This window comes from Schistocerca nitens, chromosome 1, assembly GCF_023898315.1.
Source record: "Schistocerca nitens isolate TAMUIC-IGC-003100 chromosome 1, iqSchNite1.1, whole genome shotgun sequence".
Lineage (NCBI taxonomy): Eukaryota > Metazoa > Arthropoda > Insecta > Orthoptera > Acrididae > Schistocerca > Schistocerca nitens.
In genome coordinates, this window is record NC_064614.1 from 410493032 (window position 1) to 410516961 (window position 23930).

The 23930-nt window shown below is 42.4% G+C and overlaps 1 protein-coding gene across 1 annotated transcript in view; it reads left to right on the plus strand.

The window, feature by feature from the left end:
* Positions 1 to 23930, plus strand: part of LOC126250519 (facilitated trehalose transporter Tret1-2 homolog) — a 359534-nt gene that overhangs the window by 287141 nt on the left and 48463 nt on the right. Inside the window, exon 3 of the mRNA XM_049951569.1 lies at positions 23012 to 23101. Within this exon, the coding sequence (XP_049807526.1) occupies positions 23012 to 23101 (90 nt within the window). The remainder of the gene's footprint in view (positions 1 to 23011; positions 23102 to 23930) is intronic.

Sequence of the window (23930 nt, forward strand, 5' to 3'; positions counted from 1 at the left end):
CAAGAATGCAATTTCACTACAAGCCACTTGTGTGGTACAGTTCAAAAGCCTTCTGGAGATCTAGAAATACGGAATCAATTTGAAATCCCTATCAATAGCACTCAACACTTGTGTTTCACAAGAACGGTGTTGTCTAAATCCATGTTGACTGTGTGTCAATGGACCGTTCTCGTCGAGATAATTCATAACGTTCCAAAAACCTGCTGCATTTCGATGTTAATGATATGGGCCTGTAACTTAGTAGATTACGCCAACTACCTTTCTTGAATATTGGTGTGACCTGTGCAACTTTACAGTCTTTGGGTACAGATCTTTCGTCAAGCGAACGGTTGTATACGATTGTTACGTACGGAGTTATTGTATCAGGAACCTAACTGGTGTACAGTCTGTACCGAAAGACTTCCTTTTCTGGAAAAGAATCATTATTGGTGACGGGACTTGGAGTTATCAATACGCACCTACCATAAAACGACGCAATGCAGAAATTCACATGAAGGGTCAGCGCTTTGACGACGTAACCAACTTTCAAGGGAATGTGACGAGCGAGTTTTAACAACATCCCAGAGAACGACTTTTATGACAGTTTCACATTGTTTATGAACATTCTGCTCATTGTATTAAAATCACCGTGTTTCCTCTACTTTTGTCAAAATCCAGTCTGGAAACTTTTTGGAGTGACTGGGGTGTACGAGTCTGGTCTTCCTGCAGTCTGTCCTACTCATACGTGCAGTTGCTTCGATGTAAATACAACATAAGCAGATTACAGTTTCAAAATTTAGTGTGTAATAGACCTGAGTCGAAACAAGGCCCCGGGAGTAGACATCATTCCCTTAGAACTACTGACAGCCTTGGGAGAGACAGTCCTGACAAAACTCTACCATTTGGTGAGCAAGATGTATGAGACAGGTGAAATAACCTCAGACTTCAAGAAGAATGTAATAATTCCAATCCCAAAGACAGCAGGTGTTGACAGATGTGAAAATTACCGAACTAACAGTTTAATAAGTCACAGCTGCAAAATACTAACGCGAATTCTTTACAGGCGAATGGAAAAACTAGTAGAAGCCAACCACGGGAAAGATCAGTTTGTATTCCGTAAAAATATTGGAACACGTGACGCAATACTGACCCTACGATATATCTTAGAAGCTAGATTAAGGAAAGGCAAACCTACGTTTATAGCATTTGTAGACTTAGAGAAAGCTTTTGACAATGTTGACTGGAATACTCTCTTTCAAATTCTGAAGGTGGCAGGGGTAAAATACATGGAGCGAAAGGCTATTTACAATTTGTACAGAAACCAGATGGCAGTTATAAGAGTCGAGGGACATGAAAGGGAAGCAGTGGTTGGGAAGGGAGTGAGACAGGGTTGTAACCCATCCCCGATGTTATTCAATCTGTATATTGAGCAAGCAGTAAAGATCACATAACCAATGAGGAAGTGTTAAATAGAATTGGGGAGGAGTTTGTGGCACAACTTGACCAGTAGAAGGGATCGGTTGGTAGGACATGTTCTGAGGCATCAAGGGATCACCAATTTAGTACTGGAGGGCAGCGTGGAGGGTAAAAATCGTAGAGGGAGACAAAGAGATGAATACACTAAGCAGATTCAGAAGGATGTAGGCTACAGTAGGTACTGGGAGATGAAGCAGCTTGCACAGGATAGAGTAGCATGGAGAGCTGCATCAAACCAGTCTCAGGACTGAAGACCACAACAACAACAGATTCCACAGCCCTCTTGTGGTAGCAATGTAGTCAATAGTTTAGTCAAGCGCGCGACCGCTACGGTCGCAGGTTCGAATCCTGCCTCGGGCATGGATGTTTGTGATGTCTTTAGGTTAGTTAGGTTTAAATAGTTTTAAATTCTAGGGGACTGATGACCTCAGATGTCAAGTCCCATAGTGCTCAGAGCCATTTGAACCATTTGAATAGTTTTGTCAGTTGCTTTATATTTTTTTTATATTTTCCTGAAGTATCGCTTTTTTTATGTTTCTCCACCAATACCTATAAGGAAACTAGAATTTTCACATCTGTCATGTCACTAGCGGTACATTGTCGCTACTGCGCAGTGGTGCTGGACTGTGGATGCGGCGCAGCCGCTTTCCCCCACGCAGCGAGGCCGTTGACTCTGCGAGGTAGCTGACACGTCACCCTCCACCTCTCAGCCGATTCCCGGCCGCCCGCTGCTGGGCACAACATCAACACACGCACGTGCACTCGGCGTGCCGCCCCGAAATAGTCGCGCCACCAACAGCCGCCTTGGCCGATCACTGTGCCAAGTGCGAATCTCGCGACGAAGTAACAAGCCATTGGTCAGTCACACTCCGCAGTCACACATTGCTTATAAACTGAGGAATAGCTACATATTATCTAAAAAAAAAAAAATAAAGAAGGCTCGTGTTTGGCGTTCCACTTATTTCACCCCAACAGGAGGCTGAGTACCAGCTCGGCCTGGACGAAATAATGATAGCAATGAAGTGGTGCCCCCACATTCGTCTGAGGTGATTCGAGGCAACGACAGAGAACCTAAATCAACAGTAGTGGATCAGGATTTGGAATCCACGCCTGCGGTTTACGACTTCTGTGTCTTAACTATAGCACTGTCTCGCAGGTTTCATTCCCCTTCTAGTGTTTTTGGAAATCATAAGAAAACTTATATAATTTAGTTGAATCTGGATTTCGCTAATGAGTTAGAAGGCCAGACGTACGAGCAAACTAAGTTGTCTAATCATCATTCAATCTTTCTTTCGTCGTGTAATCAGGGCTGTAGTCTGCTGTTTTTCCCACTGCGCAGTTGCGACGAGGCCGCTACATGCCTTCACCCAACCTTCTTCAGGTAAGCCAGTGTGCTGCCTCTGATTACTCCGTCAGTCCAAAAAGTTTCGGGACTGGATTAATAAAGAATAGAGATACGTTAAGCTGATGGTTTTAATGATTCAAATGTTCTACATTGTCTCCTCCCACTCGAGCGAAATGTACAGAACGTTCATGCAATCATGCTTAAACTGTCAGAAAAGCCCTTCTTTGGGATGTCGTTCAACACACACGGCGCATTGCCTCGAATGTCGGTTACGTCGTCAAAGCGTTGATCCTTTATGTAAATTCCTACGCTTTATCATTTCGTAGTAGGTTCGTATTGGTAACACCAAGTCTCATCACCCGCGATAATTTTTTCCAGAAAAGAACTGTCCGCGTTCTGGCCTCCAAGCATCGTTGTTTTTGTTCATGTGTCAAGGTTTGTAGGATAAAATTTGCACACATTTCTCTTTTCATCACAACTTCCTGTATAATGTCTTCAGCACTTTAGTTAGAGATATTGCTCCACTGCTGTTTGCGGCTCAATAACGACCACAGACTACAGCCCCACGTCCACTACTTAACTGTTAACACCGTCTCTCACAACTGACTGACAGAATGCACATCTGTTATTTACAGTTGTTATTTCAACTGTCACTGTAGTTACCGCTCTGACATCGCTCATACGCCATGAATAAAATCAGTCTCGAAGTCATTTAGACGGACGGTGTGTTTCGAAATTACGGCAGCATTAAACTCCGAACTGCCTTGTCCCAGATCAACCTTGTTGATCTGTTCCTTTTGAGTAGGTGCCCATCTGCGCAGTAGCAGTTTTGTTTAATTTCTTGCGGCCCTCACACGATGTATAGTTTACGTTCATATTGCTCCTCGCATACAACCAACTGAATAAGGTGCGGCCACTCTTAACTGGTGTGCACCTAAACTTCCGGCCTCTTGTATTGGACTCTATCACGGCGGAGGACTTCTCAGTCCTGCTTCTGAGGCTTTGGGCCTCTAAGGATTTACAACGTACTTTCGTGTGACAAAATTATTCACATTCACTTAGACACAGCTCCTAATTATGCCACATTTCTCAGGAAGGCTCTTGTGGTGAGGACTGTAACTTGGATACCCTGTCCTACGTGTAGAGCCACCAGTGATCGGACGCTAGATCTGCTGCTCCAGGCCAACCTAGAAACGGCACGAATACCTGCTCCCTTTCTCATGACTACTGACGCGATTCTTAGCGCTTTCACATGACGCTTTCACCAGCTAGCCCTCATTGACATAACTGTATAATCACCTCTTATTAACAAAAAATTAACAATCGAATATCCCTTCCACACACGTCGCATTTATTGTACTTACAAAACATCGAAGTACCCGAGACAGAAGTCAACAGGCACTTTGTCAACAAGTAGCCAGGAAACCGTTAACAATTTTGTATGTCTACGAGCTCTCTCTAGTGCCCAAGGACGTGACATTACGCCAGTTTATTGCAGTTACAACAATGCTGATTTCCTTCTTGCAGTCCTCCTAACGGACGACGTCAGCACAAAAACGACTTTGAGCTTGGTTTTAGACGCATTGTTCCACACATTCCTTATGCGATCCCTGTAATCATTTGCAAGGATTGCTGATATGTGTGAAACAGGGTTGACGAAAATAAAAGTATACAATTTGACCAGGATCGTAACATATTGGTACAGCACACTCGAGTGCGACAGAGACATCACGGAACTTGCATCGGAGTCTGTGGGAATAGTGTGATGTTACTCTCGCGAAATCCTGTTATGTAAATTCGTTGTTTCAAGTAGTCAGTCGCCAATAATGTGTATTGCATATCTAGATTGCGATCACTATGTAAGCATTGTAGCGTTGCTCTTGGGGGACGAAAATAAAAAGAATTGTTACTTTTTTTTAATGTCGAAAAAGTGAATATTTTGGTGGGCCGCTTGGCAACAGAATCAGGGATTTATTACACTATTATAATAACATACGTTGAGCATTAAATACCTGAATAAGAGCAGCATATTGATATATATTTGAGACCGTTCTGAAGAAACATTATCATTTCTGTGCATTTTTATAGTCATACCCGGAACAACACTAAGGGACCAGAAGATTTATAGACTGTAAAAGAAATGCAACACTACAAAAAAAAAGTTGGTTCAGAAATAATAGGAAAACGATAATGTTCCTTCTGCCTCATGCTGCGTTCAGCCCGTCAGCGTGATCGTAATTTCTGGTGATGAAGTAACACAAAATAATTATCCTTCAGGTAAATAAGGAGATGGAAATCATCAAGGTTAATTTACTAAAATAAGCACACTTATCTTTAACACGCGTTTTTTTTAATGCTACGTACCTTTTCATATTAAATTACAATAGATGACCATTGTGGTTAAATACTTTATATATAACAGTCAAAATGTCCTCTTGATGCTGTCTTTTCGTAATCAGTTACAAGAAACTACATGTTTTCTGATTGGAAAAAATAACAATTAGCATATTCACTCAATATTTTCACATAAAATATAAAATACAGTTGCGGAACGCAGCAAGTCCGCGTCCGCCTTTCATAGAATACAAACAGTAAAAAAGTGAGGCGCCAAAAGCCTCATTTGTCTTGAAACAACAGAATTCTTTTTTATACCATTAATCGATATATGTACATAGAGATTTACAGGGACCGCGCAAGAACGGCAAAGATAAAGAATAATAGACTCTGTCGCTGCTATGCGATGATTCATTTCTTTTACTTTACAATTGTTCGATAACGTTAGGCCATCAGGCGTTTACTATTGAGCGTATATTAATGTTTGTGAGGCGAAAATTACTAGTATTACACCATCTTCAGTGCAGTAAATGTAAGTCAATGTTTCAACTTACAGTTACTGCACTGAAGATGGCCACATAGTGACCGAAACGTAGATGCGCATTAAACATCATTTGCAACTAATTGCTGTACCCTTTGGTGCTTGACATGAATGCAGTCACTGACTGGGTACAACTGTTTCCCTGCGGAATCAAACCTGATAAATTCGTTGTTGTTGTGGTCTTCATTTGAAGACGTCACGCTACTATATCCCGTACAAGCTTCTTCATGTGTGCGTGACCACTGCATCCTACATACAGTTGACCTTGCATATTTTACTCCTGCTTTGCTCTCTGCAATTTTTCCACCTCCCCCCCCCCCCCTCCACACACACACACACACACACACACACACACACACACACTTCCTTCCATTACCAAACTTACGATGTCTTCACGCTTCAGAATGTGTCCTATCAACCAACCCCTTCTCTTAGTCAAGTTATGCCATAAAATTTATTTTCTCCCTAGTTCGACTCAAAACCTCCTTTTTAGTTATCCGATCTACCCATGCAATCTTAAACATTCTCCTGTAGCACCACGTTTCAGAAGCTTCTATTTAATTCTTGACTGAACTGTTAATCTCGCACGTTTCACTTCCGCACAAAGCTACATTCCAGACGAACACATTTCAGAAAAGACTTCCTAACATTGAAATTAATATTCGATGTTAACAAATTTCTGCAGTAGGAAACCAGCTGAAGATGCAAATTTCACTTTCTTATTTACTTCACGGCTGATTAACAGAAGTTGCTGACATGCAATTATTGCAGCATGTTGGAAGTTCGTAAATTTCTCTGTCTCTGAAAAGCTTTTCTTGCGATTACCAGTCGGCATGTTATATTTCCTCTTCTAGACTATCACCAGTTATCTTGCTCTTTTCCTAATCTAATTCTTTCAGCATCTCCTGATTAAATTCGGCAACTATACTTTCCATTGTCCTTGTTTTACAGTTGTTGACGTTCGTTTTGCTATTTCTTCTAAAGACACTATCCAATCCTATCAACCACACTTCCAACTTCTTTGCCGTCTCTGATAGAATTATGCGTAAAACTAACTTTTAAATTCTTCTCGCTGACTTATAATTCCATTTCCGCAGTTTTCCTTGGATTCCTTCAAAACACGCTTAATGTACAAAGTGAATTAGATCGGGGATAGGTAACATACCTATCTCACTTGCTTGTTAACTACTGCTTTACTTTCATCTACATTTCACGACTAATAAACTACGGTCAGCGCCCACAACTGCCCCTAGAATTCTTTTGGAGTTTCAAATTTGGTTTCGAACTCTCTGTTTTACCACTATGTATTCTACCTGAAACATCTCAGTGACCACGGGTCTCTTCCACGTTTACAATCTTCTATCATGATTCTGAAACCAAGTGTTAGCAGTGATTAACTTGTGCTCTGTGCAGAATTCTACCATGCGGGTTTCTCTTTTTTCCTTGCTCCTGTCCACATTCTCCCACTATTTTCGCTTCTCTTCCTTTTCCTACTATAGAATTCCAGTCCCCCGTCACAACTGAACTTTCCCCTTCCGTAACTATGTGAATAATTAATTTTATTTCATCACACATTCTTTCAGTCTCTTCATCATCTGCGGAACTAGCTGGCATATAAACTGTGGCGTGTGTTCGTGACTATACGTTCACTATGTTGTTCATGCTACCTTACCCGCATTCCTATTTTCTTATTCATTATTAGGCGCACTCCTGCATTACCCCAATTTGGTTTTGTGTTTATAGCACTGTACTCACCTTAGCGGAAGGCCTGTTCATCCTGCCACGGGACTTCACTAATTTCCACCATATCTAAATACAGTCTATCCTTCTTCCTTTTTACACTACTGGCCATTAAAATTGCTACACCAAGAAGAAATGCAGATGATAAACAGGTATTCATTGGACAAATATATTATACTAGGACTGACATGTGATTACATTTTCACGCAATTTGGGTGCATAGATCCTGAGAAATCAGTACCCAGAACAAACACCTCTGGCCCTAATAACGGCCTTGATACGCCTGGGCATTGAGTCAAACAGAGCTTAGATGGCGTTTACGGGTACAGCTGCCCATGCAGCTTCATTTTCTGTATCCAGAAAGGCCCGTACAGGACCTGCAACATACGGTCGTGCATTATCCTGCTAAAATGTAGGGTTTCGTCGGGATCGGATGAAGGGTAGTGCCACGGGTCGTAACACATCTGAAATGTAACGTCCACTGTTCAAAATGCCGTCAATGTGAACAAGAGGTGACCGAGACGTGTAACCAATGGCACCCCTTACCATCACGCCGGGTGATACGCCAGTATGACGATGACGAATACACGCTTCCAATGTGCGTTCACCGCGATGTCGCCGAACACGGATGCGATCATCATGATGCTGTAAACAAAACCTGGATTCGTCCGAAAAAATGACGTTTTGCCATTCGTGCACCCAGGTTCGTCGTTGAGTACACCGGCGCTCCTCTCTGTGATGCAGCGTCAAGGGTAACCGCAGCCATGGTCTCCGAGCTGATAGTCCATGCTGCTGCAAACGCCGTCGAACTGTTCGTGCAGATGGTTGTTGTCTTGCAAACGTCCCCATCTGTTGACTCAGGGATGGAGACGTGGCTGCACGATCCGTTACAGCCACGCGGATAAGATGCCTGTCATCTCGACTGCTAGTGATACGAGGCCGTTGGGATCCAGCACGGCGTTCCGTATTACCCTCCTGAACTCACCTATTCCATATTCTGCTAACAGTCATTGTATCTCGACTAACGTGAGCAGCAATGTCACTATACGATAAACCGCAATCGCGATAGGCTACAATCCGACCTTTATCAAAGCCGAAAACGTGATGGTACGCATTTCTCCTCTTTACACGAGGCATCACAACAACGTTTCACCAGGCAACGCTGGTCAACTGCCTTTTCTGTATGAGAAATCGGTCGGAAACTTTCCTCATGTCAGCACGTTGTAGGTGTCGCCACCAGCGCCAACCTTGTGTGAATGCTCTGAAAAGCTAATCATTTGCATATCACAGCATCTTCTTCCTGTCGGTTAAATTTCGCATCTGTAGCACGTTATCTTCGTGGTGTAGCAATTTTAATGGCCAGTAGTGTACCATTCCCTAACGTACCACATCAAGCCGTAGATCACCGTTTTTGTTTCTCCTGATGCCAACATCCTTTTGAGTAGTCCCCGCCCAGAGATTCGAACCTGAGTCAATTTTATCTCTAGAATATTTTACCCAAGAGGGTACCATCATCATTAATACATACAGTATAGGTGCATGTCCTCTTGCGTTAAGCAGTTCGAAGTACAAACGAAGCAAGGCCATGTTGGCTAAAGTTGGAAGGCCAGATCAGTCAGTCATCCAGAATGTTATCCCTGGTATTACTGAAAAGATTGGTGCGCCTCTTCAGTAACCATAGGTTATCACACAGCGTACCTACGACACAAAAAATGATATTAGGAACGTTATATTGTTTCATACAATATTATATTTGACTTATAGACTAATTTTCACCCATGTATGATGACTGTGTTGTGTTGCTGTAAATTTTCTCAAACAGTAGCATAATGTAAAACCGAACCAGCAGACGAAATTCGTCATGATTTGTGCACATTGAGAGAATTAGGTTTCAGAAATTTTTTGCTCTCAGTATGGTAGTCTGCTGTTAGAAGTGACTGGCTACGGGGCAGATGAGAGACTTTGTGAACTAATTCACCAGCGGTACAACAAGCTTACAGATATACCGCAATTAGGTCGATAAGTGGATTTAACGACTGCTGTATTGAGCAGTATCAGCCAGGTCGCTGTCCGAGGAGTGAGAAAGGAAGATTGTGGTTTAACGTTCCGTCCACGACAAGGTCACAGGGAAATATGGGAAGATTAGGGTTATATGTCGCTGCAAAAACGAGGTCATTAAAGACGGCCACAAGCCTTTGCTGGAAACGATGTAGAAAACCACGCAAAACTAAATCTGGTTGTGCAATCAGGAATTTAAATTGGCCTCCTCCTGAGTGCGAGTCCAGTGACTTGAGAACTTCGCCACCTCAACTGGTTAACTACTCGAAGCGACGGTTGTAGACAAAAGTCTTAGAAATTAGAAAATCGCTGACTTGTTACCTGGCATAACAGCAGCTAATATAACATTATCACGAAACTTTACGGTACCTACGAAACGGAGATATTTTTCACTTATAGTAAAGGAAAAAAGTGATTCATAGGTCAAACGGCTGAAATTGCTATCTATGGCGTCTTATCCCGTGACACTCATTTATATTGCGCCATTTTGCGATTTCTAAAACTGCTGACACGGCATTGAACTTCAACATTTGTAGCATGGATCCCTCTGGTAGTTTGCTGTTTTGTGTTCTTTGAACAGTACCGATAAGTTAAATAAAAAAACTTAAAAAAACTATAATGAACAACAGTGGTGATTTTTGTCACCATTTATTTTCATCCATACGATAAGGTGTGGCCTCTGTAGTGTGCGAGGAACACGTGATTGAGTCGGTGTGAAGAAAAGCCGTAACGAAGTCGAAGAATGAGCCAGAAAATATTTGCGACCCCTGTCAAAGTGCAATATAAAGAATAAATAGTAATTATGAAGGTGAGGAGACACTCTTAATAATACCAAAGAAGATAAAAAGCATGGATAGTCGTTCATATTTGTGAATGTGTTTACGAAGGCCACCTGCATCATAGACCTCATGTAGAGCTGTTATGCTTGAAGTGTAGCATATACAGCGGGCGCTCCGTTCTTAGCGGTCCCTGGCGATGAGAGAGTTTCGTGTTTCTGTTGCAAACCTAGATTAGTACTAACGTATGAGGCGTCATATAAGGCAAAGCTATCAATAATTGAGAATTGGTGCAAATACTGCATTGAAATTTCCCTCAGTTTTTTTTAGGAATGTACTGCATACTGTTCAGTTACCATAGCGCGTAATTTGTTTAAACGAAATGAGGTTCGGTGACAGGGTTATGGAAAATAAGACCGAATATTTACTGATTATTTCTATAATTGCATACTGATGTTACAATAACAAGACTTGAAGTTAATTCGGCTACCCCTATACACTGCACAACAGAATTAAAGGATCACTTTTTCAAAAACCCGTAATTGTCTCCCTTCCGTCGCATAAGTTTGAAATTTGGTTCAAAAGTGCCTGCAACCTTCCTCTGGAATCGTGAAAAAGCGTGGCGAGCTGCAATGTGACCCTGGAGCTCAGTGACGTTTCAAACAGCAAGGTGGCGACACATGCAAAAAAGGAGCCAGAGCTCAGAAGTTCATGAGACGTTGCAAAGTGGGTTAATGACGTCACATTGACACCAGATTTCACCAAACTTCTGCCCAACAACACCGTGGACATGTCACACGATGAGAAGATCGTCACATACCCCTCTTACCCACATTTCATCCCTTCATCTGACGCCTCTGCTGTGCAAGTCGTAACCGCGACACCTAGCATTGAAATCACGCGGTTTTCTTATGGGTGGTCGAGGAAAATATTTCAGACCCACAGCCGCTCAGAATCAAAACGGAAAGGACTCAGGGGATGGCATGAAGGGCGTCAGTGAAACCACCCCTTTCCTTTGGATGTTGATTCCCACACAATTCGCCTTCGAAAACGACAGTCCGCAGTTCGATGAGAAACAGGGAGACGTTTTTGACACCCTTTGGCACTGTTGACACCTCTTCGGTGATTCAACCCTTTTTGATGGACATCACGGGGTTGCAACCTCACTGAACGTAATCTCACCCCTTTGGAATGCGATGCGATCGCAATTTTCGCTCTGGTGTACAGGGTGTGATAATTAGGGGCCGTTCAAAACCATTCAGCGAAATTTGGACGTGATTCGAAGCAGCAAAGGGCTTTTTCAGTGCTGCTGTTTCACGCCCTGCTGTGGCTGCAGTGACACAAGTGTGAATAAAACGGAGCAGGGTCGTTCTAAGACCCCTGTCCTCCTCCCCCCAAGTTCGGCAAATTCGTTGGTGGCACACACCCACTTTATTGCGAATTTTAGAAAGGTGCCTTTACAGAGAAAACCTGTGAAGTATTCCTAGGCGCCTGCAGGCAGGCAACTGACCACGGAGGTGTGTCATTGTGGTTGTCCACATGCAGGCGCTTCGGTAAAATGGTTTCCAATCGGGTGAAGTACACATGCAGGTAAGTGAGAATCTACTCACTGATTCAACACGACGCGAGATCCGAAGTCAGCAGGAGTTAAAAGATGAACATTTTTTAATGTTAGTCGTGAAGCCGTTGTTCCCGTATTACTTTACAAGCAGTGCAGTTCGGAATTATCATTAGAGCTGCAGTTCACCGACTGCTGATTGATGGGTCACTCATCCAGGCAAGTAGACACGGCCTCTTCAAAGTCAGAAGACCGTACAACGTGATCTCCTTCATGGTCGTTATACTGTGGACCCAATCGCTCTGCTTTCTCTTTACGCTGGCATAGTCTTCGAAATATAATGCGCACCGGACGTCATCTATTAAGTCACACTGATCGATACAACTTGTCAGCTTCCCTACAGTTTCCAGCAATTTCTCCGTACACGAAAATCAAATCTACTAGTTCCTTAACAAGATATTACACACCGGGCAGCCTGTGTGTGCTTTTCCAGCAGTTTTCCAAGCTCGTTTACGCAAATACTGCGCTGGTCCCCAATCTCCACCTCAGAAAACACGATATTCAGACTGTTAAACTAGAATACCCGCCTCTGTAGCCGAGGTCGTTAACGCACACTTGTACCGTGGTGTTCGATTCAGAGCAAGGTGGTTCGAATCCTAAAAAAAAACACTCCGTCTACAGGCCTCGAGTGGCCCATCGGGACCATCCGACCGCCGTGTCATCCTCAGAGGAGGATGCGGATAGGAGGGGCGTGGGGTCAGTTCACCGCTCTCCCGGCCGTAATGATGGTATTCTTGACCGAAGTCGCTACTATTCGGTCGAGTAGCTCCTCAACTGGCATCACGAGGTTGAATGCACCCCGAAAAATGGCAACAGCGCATGGCGGCCTGGATTAGCTGCCTGGATGGTCACCCATCCAAGCGCCGACCACGCCCAACAGCGCTTAACTTTGGTGATCTCACGGGAACCGGTGTATCCACTGCGGCAAGGCCGTTTGCCCGGTTCGAATCCTGGTGGTGGGAAAATTTTCACTGCTGGCATTGGATTGCCAAGGGGAGGAGAGGTGATGGCATAAAGTTCCTGGTCACCACTGCTGTTGCAAATGTCCTGGATTAAATTCCAAAGCTCTCCGCAGTGTCTCATGAAGTGAGGGTGTGTGTTTCCCCTTATCTATAACAACACAAACCCAGAACTACACTGTGCAAGCACTCATCACACTCATCCACACGAAACAGATATACACTTTACACTTCATATCAGGTCGGACGAAGCCAACGGCAGACCACCTCTACTAGGACCTTGCCTAGAACGGCGATGCAGGATTCCTGCGTCTACTCTACTAGGCTCGTTCCCTAAGTGTGGGGCTACTTTGAAAATACGGTAACACACAGAAAGAAGTTTCCACGGTTCACAGATTGGGTTAACCGACGTCTGTGGTGACATGCTAGGAAGTTAAATGACAATAATTTGCAAGCCATAAAGACAGAGGGTATCTTAAGACGGGGTAAAAGCTAGGAAATAGGGAGACAGTTTCAATGTGAAAGCATTAATTAGCTATACTTTTATTCTGAGAAATCGGAGGAACATTAGGAACACCAGTCCCGTGATTGGCCATATGGAGAACCGACGGTGAAACTGTGATGTCCACCCTGTATTTTTCATGGTAAACAAAAGTTTTTTACCGTACACCTTTTTGTGAGATTTCAACGTTTTGGAGACTGAAGCTGTGAATGAAACTACCAAGACTGAATTCCTTCAACGCTGATCAAATCAGAAATTCCAGTCTTTGAGTTGTAATTCTTAGTTCCGGCCCCGTTTTGGGATAAACCAGGGAATAGGATACCAAGCGTCAGGTTTGACCAATGACGATCCGACGATGAAAACACACAAAATTTCAAGATGGCGACGAGTGCTCATAACCGTTTCCAATACTCACGGAAAATAATCACTAAGTATAATATCGCGAAAAATCTAGATTAGAATTACAGAAACTAATGGGGCAACCGCGGGAAATGTGGTTTCTGGCTAGGAGAAACTAACATCTAACATAACAACGGCAAACCAACATTGATAGAAAAATACACAAAAACAAAAATGAAAGAAATAAAAGAAAACGGTAAAACTCGAAAACGAACAACAGGCGGTGTCGACAACTTGAGTTGAGCTATATAGTTCACTTTGAAAGACCGAAATCCTATTAAGAAACAGCGCTACACACCAGGCGAAAAATCACCAAAAGTAACGAAACGTAGTATTGGCAATCTAAGGTGATCTATACAGCTACAACTTGACACGCTGAAACCAAAACACAAATTCTAAAAGAAGTCGCACATGACACCCAACATAAATTCACGAAAACAAACGAAACGCGATATCGTCCATCTAGGTTGACCTATATAGCTCAGCCGGATACACCTATACTAAAACATTAACTTTAAAATAAATTGCTTTACAGAACCATGCCGAAGATATACCTTCAATGTTTTTCTGTCGTTTCCTCGTTTAGCCGTTGTTCAAAGCGCTCGAGAAAAGAAAATACCATTTTCTGCAAAGGAAGAGAGGAGAAAAGTGTTAAAATTTAAGGTAAGATATACGCTGTCCAGAACTGTGAGCAGAACATAGTGCCACAGGCACCCACAGTAAACTGGGCAGACGATGATTAGTTTGGTGCAGTCATAGGCTACTAAATGTTGATTATACCAGCCAGTCTGATGATGGTTTTGGGAGATTTCCTGCATTCGTCTAATCGTATTTTTGTCCTGGACAAAAGTTTACCTAACAAATCCAAAAAAATGTAGCTTTCAAAACATATTTTGTTCAGTTTTAATTATAACAGTCGACACTAAAGAACATATCATGAGAGCAAAGCAATAAATAAATTATCGTGTACCGATGCAAAGTTTTATAAGCAAACAAAGTTTTAGATGGTAGGCCTTTCTTGAAGTTTATTCCCTGTGTCTCCACTTCAGCGTCATTAAAGTGGCATTTGTACTGATATCCAGGAGTTTTTTTCTCAATCTTTCTAATTTTATCCTACGTCTGATTTTACGTTTTTAATTTCGGTCTAACATTGTAGTAGTATTAATAAATTAGATTTTATAGTAGTTTCTAGATTTGCATCTCCTGGATTTAATCACATATGCATAGAATTGCAGATCGTTGTATCAAACACATGATATCCACTTGCATATTAATAAGATAAAAAAATGTACTTTGCATACACTATTGAAATGTGCTTACTGTACAAGTACCTCAAAAATACTAAGTAGATAACTATCAGTCTTTTGAGATGCAATAAGTTTTACATAGTCCAAGTCACATTTAGTTATTGGGGCACAATACGTCTTCGAACTCACGAAGTGAGTTATATCAAAACTGCAAAGTTCTGAATCTTGCCCCTTCTCGGAAAAATTTCTATGGACGCCCTTGGTGATTGCTAGTGTTTGTCACGATTCCGCACAACCCTGTAACTGACAACCCGGCAGAACCTTGCGGTTGGTGCAGCTAGACACAGGACGGAAGACAGCGGGGCCAGAACAATGGCGCTTTCTGGTGGGGAAGCAGCAACACGGGAGCACTCCGCGTTTACGACGCCCGACGCTGCCGGCAGGTGATTTACGCGTGCCAACACGCCGCCCTGCGCTGTCCTACCAGCTGCTTCCCGCGCCGGCACTCCGCTTGCGCAAAGCTTCGGTACTGCTGTAGCCCAGCCGGAAGCGCGCCGCCGTGTATGTTTTCAGAGGGAACATAGGTGCTCCGGTGTTTGGTAAGCTGTTGTATAAGCGTCATTCAGACAGCGCATAGAACAGTCAGCATCAGGGACGGGATGAGGCGTTGCAATGCTGAAACAGCGGACTCGTGCTCCAGAGAACCTGCAATTCAAGCTTCATCCTCCCATCGTGATTCTGGTTTCCTTGGTAGACACAAATCATGCTTTTCAGATCACTACTGGAATGGTTTCTTCAATCAAGGAATTGGCCAACCCCATCGTAATTTTTGCCTACTAACCTTCGCCGTTAAACTACGCACTAATCAAGCATAGCAAATCAATACCAGATAATACGATCGTCAGAAATGCTCACTGTCTGATCTGTCTTCGTTCTTATATTACTTCCATATATGTATTACAATCCCCGCTATTATTTACGAGGGTCAAAAAAATGGCTCCGAGCACTATGGGACATAACTTCTGAGGTCATCAGTCCCCTAGAACTTAGAACTACTTAAACCTAACTAACCTAAGGACATCACACACATCCACTCCTGAGGCAGGATTCGAACCTGCGACCTTGGCGGTCGCGTGGTTCCAGACTGTAGCGCCTACAAGTCTATTCACCGAGAGCTGGGACGAAACATAAACAGTGTAACGTGAGCGAGTACGCTCGTTTCCAGAGAAGGCATTCGGTGTTCACGTGATACGTAGGGGTGTGGAAAATCCTTGGCGCACGCTTTGCAGCTGGCGGCGTTCGGCTGGCTGCCGAGCTGTCACAGCGGACCGTGAGAAACCTGGGCAACAATGTACGAAATAAATTAAACAATAATGTTAAACTGAGTTCATTCTGTCGAAGCAGACTTATTTTCATTCAGGTTGCTAACAAAACGCTTCATTCAAAAACAATTAATTGTTAATTTTAATAACAATACCAGTAATAATAATGATAAAGGACGAAACAAGGTTCACTCTGTCGAACTTGAACTGTTTTCATTGAGGTTTATAACAAACCGCTCCTCTCTCTCCTCCATAATGCAGTCTAATTTCCACATCTGAGTTTCCACTTTTTCTACAACATGGAGGACGCACTTGTTCCAATCCTCCGCAGTCACTGTTCTCATTGCTTCTTCTAGCAGTACTTTAACTTCCAGCATTTTGTATGTTTTGTTTTTCGCTGCAACATAATCTTTGATTCTAGCCCACACTAACTCGATGGCGTTTAATTCACAGTGGTACGGAGGAATTCTGAGAACAGTTTTCCCTGCATTCTTCGCCATTTCATCTGTTGCGTATTCGTTGTGCGCTGTTCTGTGATTTTTAACTATATCTAAAAGTTCTTTCTTCAACATACCGTCTTCGAAATCGATGTTTTTAGATTTTAGCCACTCTGATATTTCGTGCTTACTGGAATTCGCACTGGGAACTTTTTCTTCTCTCCGAGAATGGTACGGCGCGTTATCAAGAACAATAACTGCATTTTCCTGAAGCCGAGGAAGAACATCTTGAAACCACTTCTCGAAGGTTTCGGCACACATCTCCTCATGATAATCTCCACTTTTCTTGGATTCGAAAGTCCACAAACATCCTTCAACGAACCCTGCTTTGCTGCCAATGTGTGCGATAATCAGACGTTTCCCTTTACCTGATGGGCCCTTGCTTCCGGTGGATAATCCGGACAGAAACGCTTGTTTTGAGGAATTTATAGTGTCATCTACCCAAACGTAACTTCGGGTATGTCCTGCGTTCACCCACGTCTCGTCCAAATAGTAAATGGGTCTGCCTTCATCTCTCAACCGTTTAATGGTTCGAAGATAACGCCGCCTCCATAAAATGTCATCCCTGTCTATTAGCATGCTATCGCGCGGACGCCGGACATATTTGATATTCATTTCTCTCAATAACTTATAAAATGTAGTTCTCCGAAAGTTGCCCAGATCTGCATCTTCGTTCACGACGGTAACCACTTTGTCAATTGTTGGCAATTCGTTACGAAAAAAAAATTCGCGTACTTTCCTTCGTATCGCATTTCTATCGAAGTCATCAACACTTTCAGAAAGTTTCTGTCGTAATTTTTCTTTCTTGGGAGACTTCAAAGAGTATGTGGCCTTGTACTCATTTATCACACGATACACTGAAGAACGTCCAACACCTATAGCTGCGGCTGTTTTCGAAGCAATGTCACTCATCGACTGCTCTGGATGTAACAGTTCCGTTTTATACACATTAAGCACCATGTGCTTCTCAGAAGAACTTAATGATTTCTTCTTTGCTCGCTTCTTTGGTGGACTCAGAACTGACAACCTCGCTCGCTGAATCCGTGGATGACATTAAGAAGACAGCCGTATGTGATGCTATTGAAATAAGTGAATATATAAAATAAGAAACCATGCGATGCTATTGGATGCGCACATAAACAGTGAATGCTCGGCGTGAGTACAAACACATATACTTACTCTAATAATCAACAACTAGTCTTTCAAGTCAGATGAACTTAAGATATCCTGAAATCGCCGCTGTACAACACCCACTGACGAGCTCACACCTGCAACTGAGACGGCCACACTGACTGAGCGCCGCGCCTGCGAACCGCACAATGCATCGCTCATAAAGGACAAACGGTTGCACCCATCGCATTCGAACAGACTACAAAATTAAATTCAAACCTTTCTGAAACTTTTCTCGCTTACACTCCCACAAAAAAATTTAAAGGGGAAAAGTTTGTCGCTTACTATATTTCGGATGATGATTTGGTAAAAGTTCTGCATCAGACGTGAGATTTTAATTTATTACTTCACTATTACTGACTCTATTGGGCAGAAAATTTGCAGACGTCATCAACATATAGTACTGAAGGCAATTATAAAATTATTTTGCTGTGCGACACACAGTTTAGGAGATTGGCGTCATAAATATAGAGTAAAGCGAAAAAACAACTTTTCCTGCAAGCTTAAATATTTGTCTTTTTCAGTAACAATAAATTTTAATGTAATGTAAAAAAAGGTGTCGGAAGGTAGTTCTCGGATCACTTTATCATGTTCAGGTGCCAAAATATAAAAAACACGACTTTAATTTTTTAATTTCTGACGCCCCTGCCTTGTACACCCCTCGACGGCAGCGCTGTGTTCAAGCGCCTTGGCGTGTTTACAGTACGTCTCTTGTTTCGGTGAATGGAGTAATAGAACCGCTCGGCCACGCCGGCCGGATACGAGGGTCACTCCAAAAGAAATGCACACTATTTTTGTAAAAATACAGTTTTCAATCTGCATGTGTGAAAGATTTTACAGTGTGTAGATACATCCTTCCCGCTAGTTTTCAAACTTAGTTCAACCTGTTCCCGTGAGTGGCACCGTCACAGCGTGTCTTCAAGATGGCTGCTACACTTGACGTTCGTCAGAAGCAACATTCTGTCATAGCATTCCTGTGCTGTGAAAACCAGACAGTGGGAAACATCCACAAGAGGTTGAAAAAGACAAAGAGGCAATCAATGGAGTGGCATCATGCAAATTCACCCAAGAAAAAAAAAAATTCAAAACCACACCTTCTGCTGGAAAAGTTATGGCTATGGTGGTTTTCGATTGCTTGTGGACATCATGCCAAGTGGAACCACCATAAATTCTGATGCATATGTGACGACACTGAAGAAACTCCAAGCTCGACTGAATCGTGTTCGACCGCATCGGCAAAAGCAGAATGTTTTGCTGTTGCACGACAATACACGGCCACATGTCAGTCAAATAACCATGGAAGCGGTCACGAAACTCGGATGGACAACACTGAAACACCCGCCTTACAGTCCTGACCTGGCTCCATGTGACTATCATCTCTTTGAGAAACTGTAAGACACTCTTCGTGGAACAAGGTTTGAAGATGACGACTCCCTTGTGCACGCTGCCAAACAGTGACTCCAACAGGTTGGTCCAGAATTTTACCGTGCAGGTATACAGGCGCTGGTTCCAAGATGGCGTAAGGCAGTTGACAGGGATGGAAATTATGTGGAGAAATGACAATATTGTCCCTAAAGGATGTATCTACACACTGTAAAACTTTCAAACATGTAGAATAAAAGATGGATTAAAAAAAAGAAAAGTATGCATTTCTTTTGCAGTGACCCTCGTACTTCCAGTAGTACTTCTTGATACTATTGCACGCTTTTTGTACCCACTCAAATTTTTCACTTTTAATTGCTGTGTCCTTTCGCCCAGAGAATATCCGTGAAAGCTGGTGTGGGCTTTGTGCGGTTGGATTGCGCGTCTCCTGTTGCTTCAGATGTTTTGTGGACGTTACTATAGTATTGCTTTGATGCTGTCTAAGTTCTTGGCGACAAAAGTTTTTAGTCAGTACTGACTGGTAATCTTTTACATTTAGCACTTGAAAGCTGTCAGCTGCCAATTGTCAGTGATCTTCTATCCTCGACTGTAGTATAGTAACAGTACCGTATTTCTTCCTTTTCTTTGTGAGATGTCCAACGACATCAACCAGTTATGGAAATTGAGTATTTTGTTTGACACTGATGATTCATCATTCGTGGGCAAGGCAACGCTTTGGCCCGTATCGAAACCACACCTTTACTTTAATTATTTCAGTGATTGAGTATCACCTAACAATGTACCAGACTTGCAGAACGCACAAAACTGACGACGCGTCCCCTTCTACCACGCTTACTCATATTATGCGTTGTTAACTTTCGCTTTAAAGTATTTTCAGTGGAATCTAGAGTAATACAAAAAAATAAAAACATTTCTCTCTCTATTACACACACACACACACACACACACACACACACACGCACATACAAATCTGCAACTAGTGACAGAATAGTAATAGTGCTCCACAGCAATTAGCGCAAAGAGCATGAAAATTTTGAAGAAAAAAGTTCGTGACATGAAATTCCGCTTATGTTTCATAAGTGAAGTTATAGTGCGACCTCCAGCATGTGACCAGATGAGAGAAAACGCAGATGCCAACCACAAGCTCGAATAACTGTAAGTAATCACTTATTTAGGTAAAAAACAAAACGTAAACTGTTTTAAAATTTAACGATATCACATATCAAAACAAGACCGTATTTTTCTACTGAAGATGCCTTAAAGTAAAAGGCGAAACGCATCTGGACAACAAAACACATTTCTGCAAGAAAAAGGCGGTTGTTATTGACAAAATGAAAATTGCTGCGCTTGCCGCGGATGACGTCCACGCAAACAAGCTTGTAATTCTTTCAAATTTAATTTTCTATATCATCAGGTTGTTACTGATTTTTCTGTGTTAATTCGTACACGAAACACCTCAAGTTATTCAGTGTTTCCTTACTTAGCTAACATTGTAGTTCCTATCTAAAAACAACAAATAATTTTTTAATATGGAATCTAAAAGCAATAGAGACGGCGAGTCTAGCTTCAGTAATTCACTTTCCTGTGCGGCATTATTACAGTGGGCACGCAGTGAACCGATAGAATCCACCTGGAATAATTAACTCATGAAAAAAAGGATTTAATATAGCTGCTGTGTTGATGAGATTGCTCCTGTCCTTAAGGAGGATAGAAGAGTTCGGTACGTGTTGTCAGTGAGTGGACAGAGAGCGATGCAACGGATATTTACACTAATAAAGAGAAGCGATACAGAGTTGCGTATGAACATAGCACATTCATTTGCTGGTTTACAGATAATAAATGCATACTGTTCTCACATTATGTATAACTTTTGTTTGGGTGAAATTCAATAACGAGAATGAATATAATGGAAGCCTGGAGGTTTCATTTATATGCGGTCAGATGAAGAACTAATTTGATTTGATTTGATCTGATTTATTGCTCATTTAGACGCCTATTGCTTTACATTTTATAACAGGTTGTTCATTTTACAGCTTTTCATGTACATTACAGAACATATTCCGCATTACAAAGAGCAATTATTGTTTTCAGCAATTACAATGGAAGTAATAATACATTAAAAATAAATTAGAAGTTGAAAGAAAAAACACAAAAAATATTCAAATTTTAGGAAGATATGACGATAGATGATAGGAAAGACTTGGATAATAAGAGGGGGAAGAGAGAAGCGTTACTCTGAGTCATCCTGGTCTGAAAGCCTCTGAACTACTTTGAGCCTTGCAGTCCCGGTTCGCTACATTTTAATTTACGAATTAATATTTCTAAACACTATTTACAAAAACACTATAACTATTATGTACATTGTGGAGATTGCAGCAGTGTGTGTGTAAAGTATCTTATTTCTTGGGGTTATTAATTAATCTTCAGTTCCTATATTATGTGTCTTGAATTTTACCTGTTATGTTGCTTAGATACTAAGCGTTCAGTTACAAATGTTACATACCAATAGCGGTGTAATGACAGCGGGATGGATATGCCTTTCTCTGCCTCGTGATGACTGGGTGTTGTGTGATGTCCTTAGGTTAGTTAGGTTTAAGTAGTTCTAAGTTCTAGGGGACTGATGACCATAGCTGTTAAGTCCCATAGTGCTCAGAGCCATTTGAACCATTTGAACCATGGATATGCCTGCTGTTTATACTTAAGATGGAACAGGTAGGGTTGATTGCGTTACACTGTTTATTCTGATAGAGTTTAATTGTTTTAGATGTTGTGTAAGAATGTCTGTGGTAGGTGTTGGTGAAAGTGTTTGCTGTTTGAGTGTGTGTTTCGGTACTGCTGTGTGTGTTGATATACGAACTGGAAGTGCTGTCTTACGTGCTTCGTGTGTGTTGCAGTACAGTGTTCTGTTATACCGCCGTGTCTGTGTATATTCGCCATGTAATGTCCTTGAGACATCATCAGCGATTTTATTTACTATTTCCCACTCGTCTTTGTCTCTAAGATGAAGAACTGGACGAGATCTTCTGCAGGTTATCTATAGACTGAAAAATGACCTCTTCAGTCTACTACATCGTAAAAATGAGTACAAAGGAACAACCTGTTATCTCAGATCTCTCACACATGTTCGCTCATCATCTCCAGTTTCTAAACGATGGAGAATTTTTCTCATTTCCTTGTAATGTTTCGTACTAACTGTAATTCATGTATGAGCTGAGGTAAAAAGTGGTGGTAACAATACAAAAAAACTGTTTCCGAAAGAAAATATTTTGTATTTTACAGGTTGTCTCGATAATTATCGCAAAACATAGAACTAATGAGCAACAGCAACATGTGTTTTCGTATTTGTTTCTAATCATACAGTTCTTCGTAAAACATTAAGTGCCAGGGATATTTAGCGCTCCTGTAGCAAATGGCAGTCACGCCATACTGAGTGGAGATGTTTTGTCTACAATCACTTTGACCTTGATATAACATTAACCACTCTATCTAACCACAGCGCTACCGGTTCCGCAAGAAAGATCAGAACTTCCTGCTGCGAATTCACGGTCGCCGAAGGCGAGGCGCGAAATGAAGCCTCCTCGTGCGGTCGCAGCTTCACGAGCGCTAGCGCTGGCATAGGCAGAGTGGGCGCTTGTCCTTTCTGACGTCTGTTTCTCTGTCCGCAGGACGAGGCCAAACAGAAGGAAGCCGGCGCCTGCTGCCCGCAGGATGACGTCCAAGCCAAGCAGGAGGAGCGGCCGCCTCTCAGACCACAGGTCAGTACTCAACAAACCGCCCCACACCGTGGAAGACGCGAGTCCGCGATTTCATGCGCAGTCGAGGTGGTCGGAGAGGGAGCACGAGGATGAGAGAGTACGTCCCGATTGCAGGTATACAGTCGTATCCCTAAATTACGCCATGCGAGTGCCAGGATGGCTCTTTCAAACAGGTCAGATCAGATCATCCTAGAGCTCACTCTGTGTCTAATGACATTTTATAATCGTACTGTTGTGCGAGTAATAAGCACACATACGCACACACACGCACACACACACACACGCACACACACACACACACACACACACACACACACAGAGAGAGAGAGAGAGAGAGAGAGAGAGAGAGAGAGAGAGAGAGAGAGAAAGCAATAACAGGACAGAAACTGTAATCTTCCAATGACGCAATGTGAGACTACAGTTGAGGTTTAAATATACCCTGTGATGCTACCAAGATCTGAACCTGGTGGCCTTTATAGTGAACAGACCCCTCTCCATAAGATCAGTTGGAATATTAACACACATTATTGAATGCCTGACCTTGAATCAGGCTAGCCCAATTGTACATGAAATATGGGTACCATAGCTCGCAAAGAAATAACGAAAAATGTTTAACCAAACTATACAGGGTGAAAAGTATTTAAACCGACTTGTAGGGGACATCAAAACAAATATTTTTCCCTAATGTCATTTTTTCCTATGAGGATTATTTAAACCGGTGGAGGCCGGAATTACGTTCTTCAGTTGTTAGAGGGCGTATTACGCTCTTCAGTTGTAGGGCTATCCACCAGTACAGTAGTGCACTGTCTCTGTTTACGCTGATATGGAT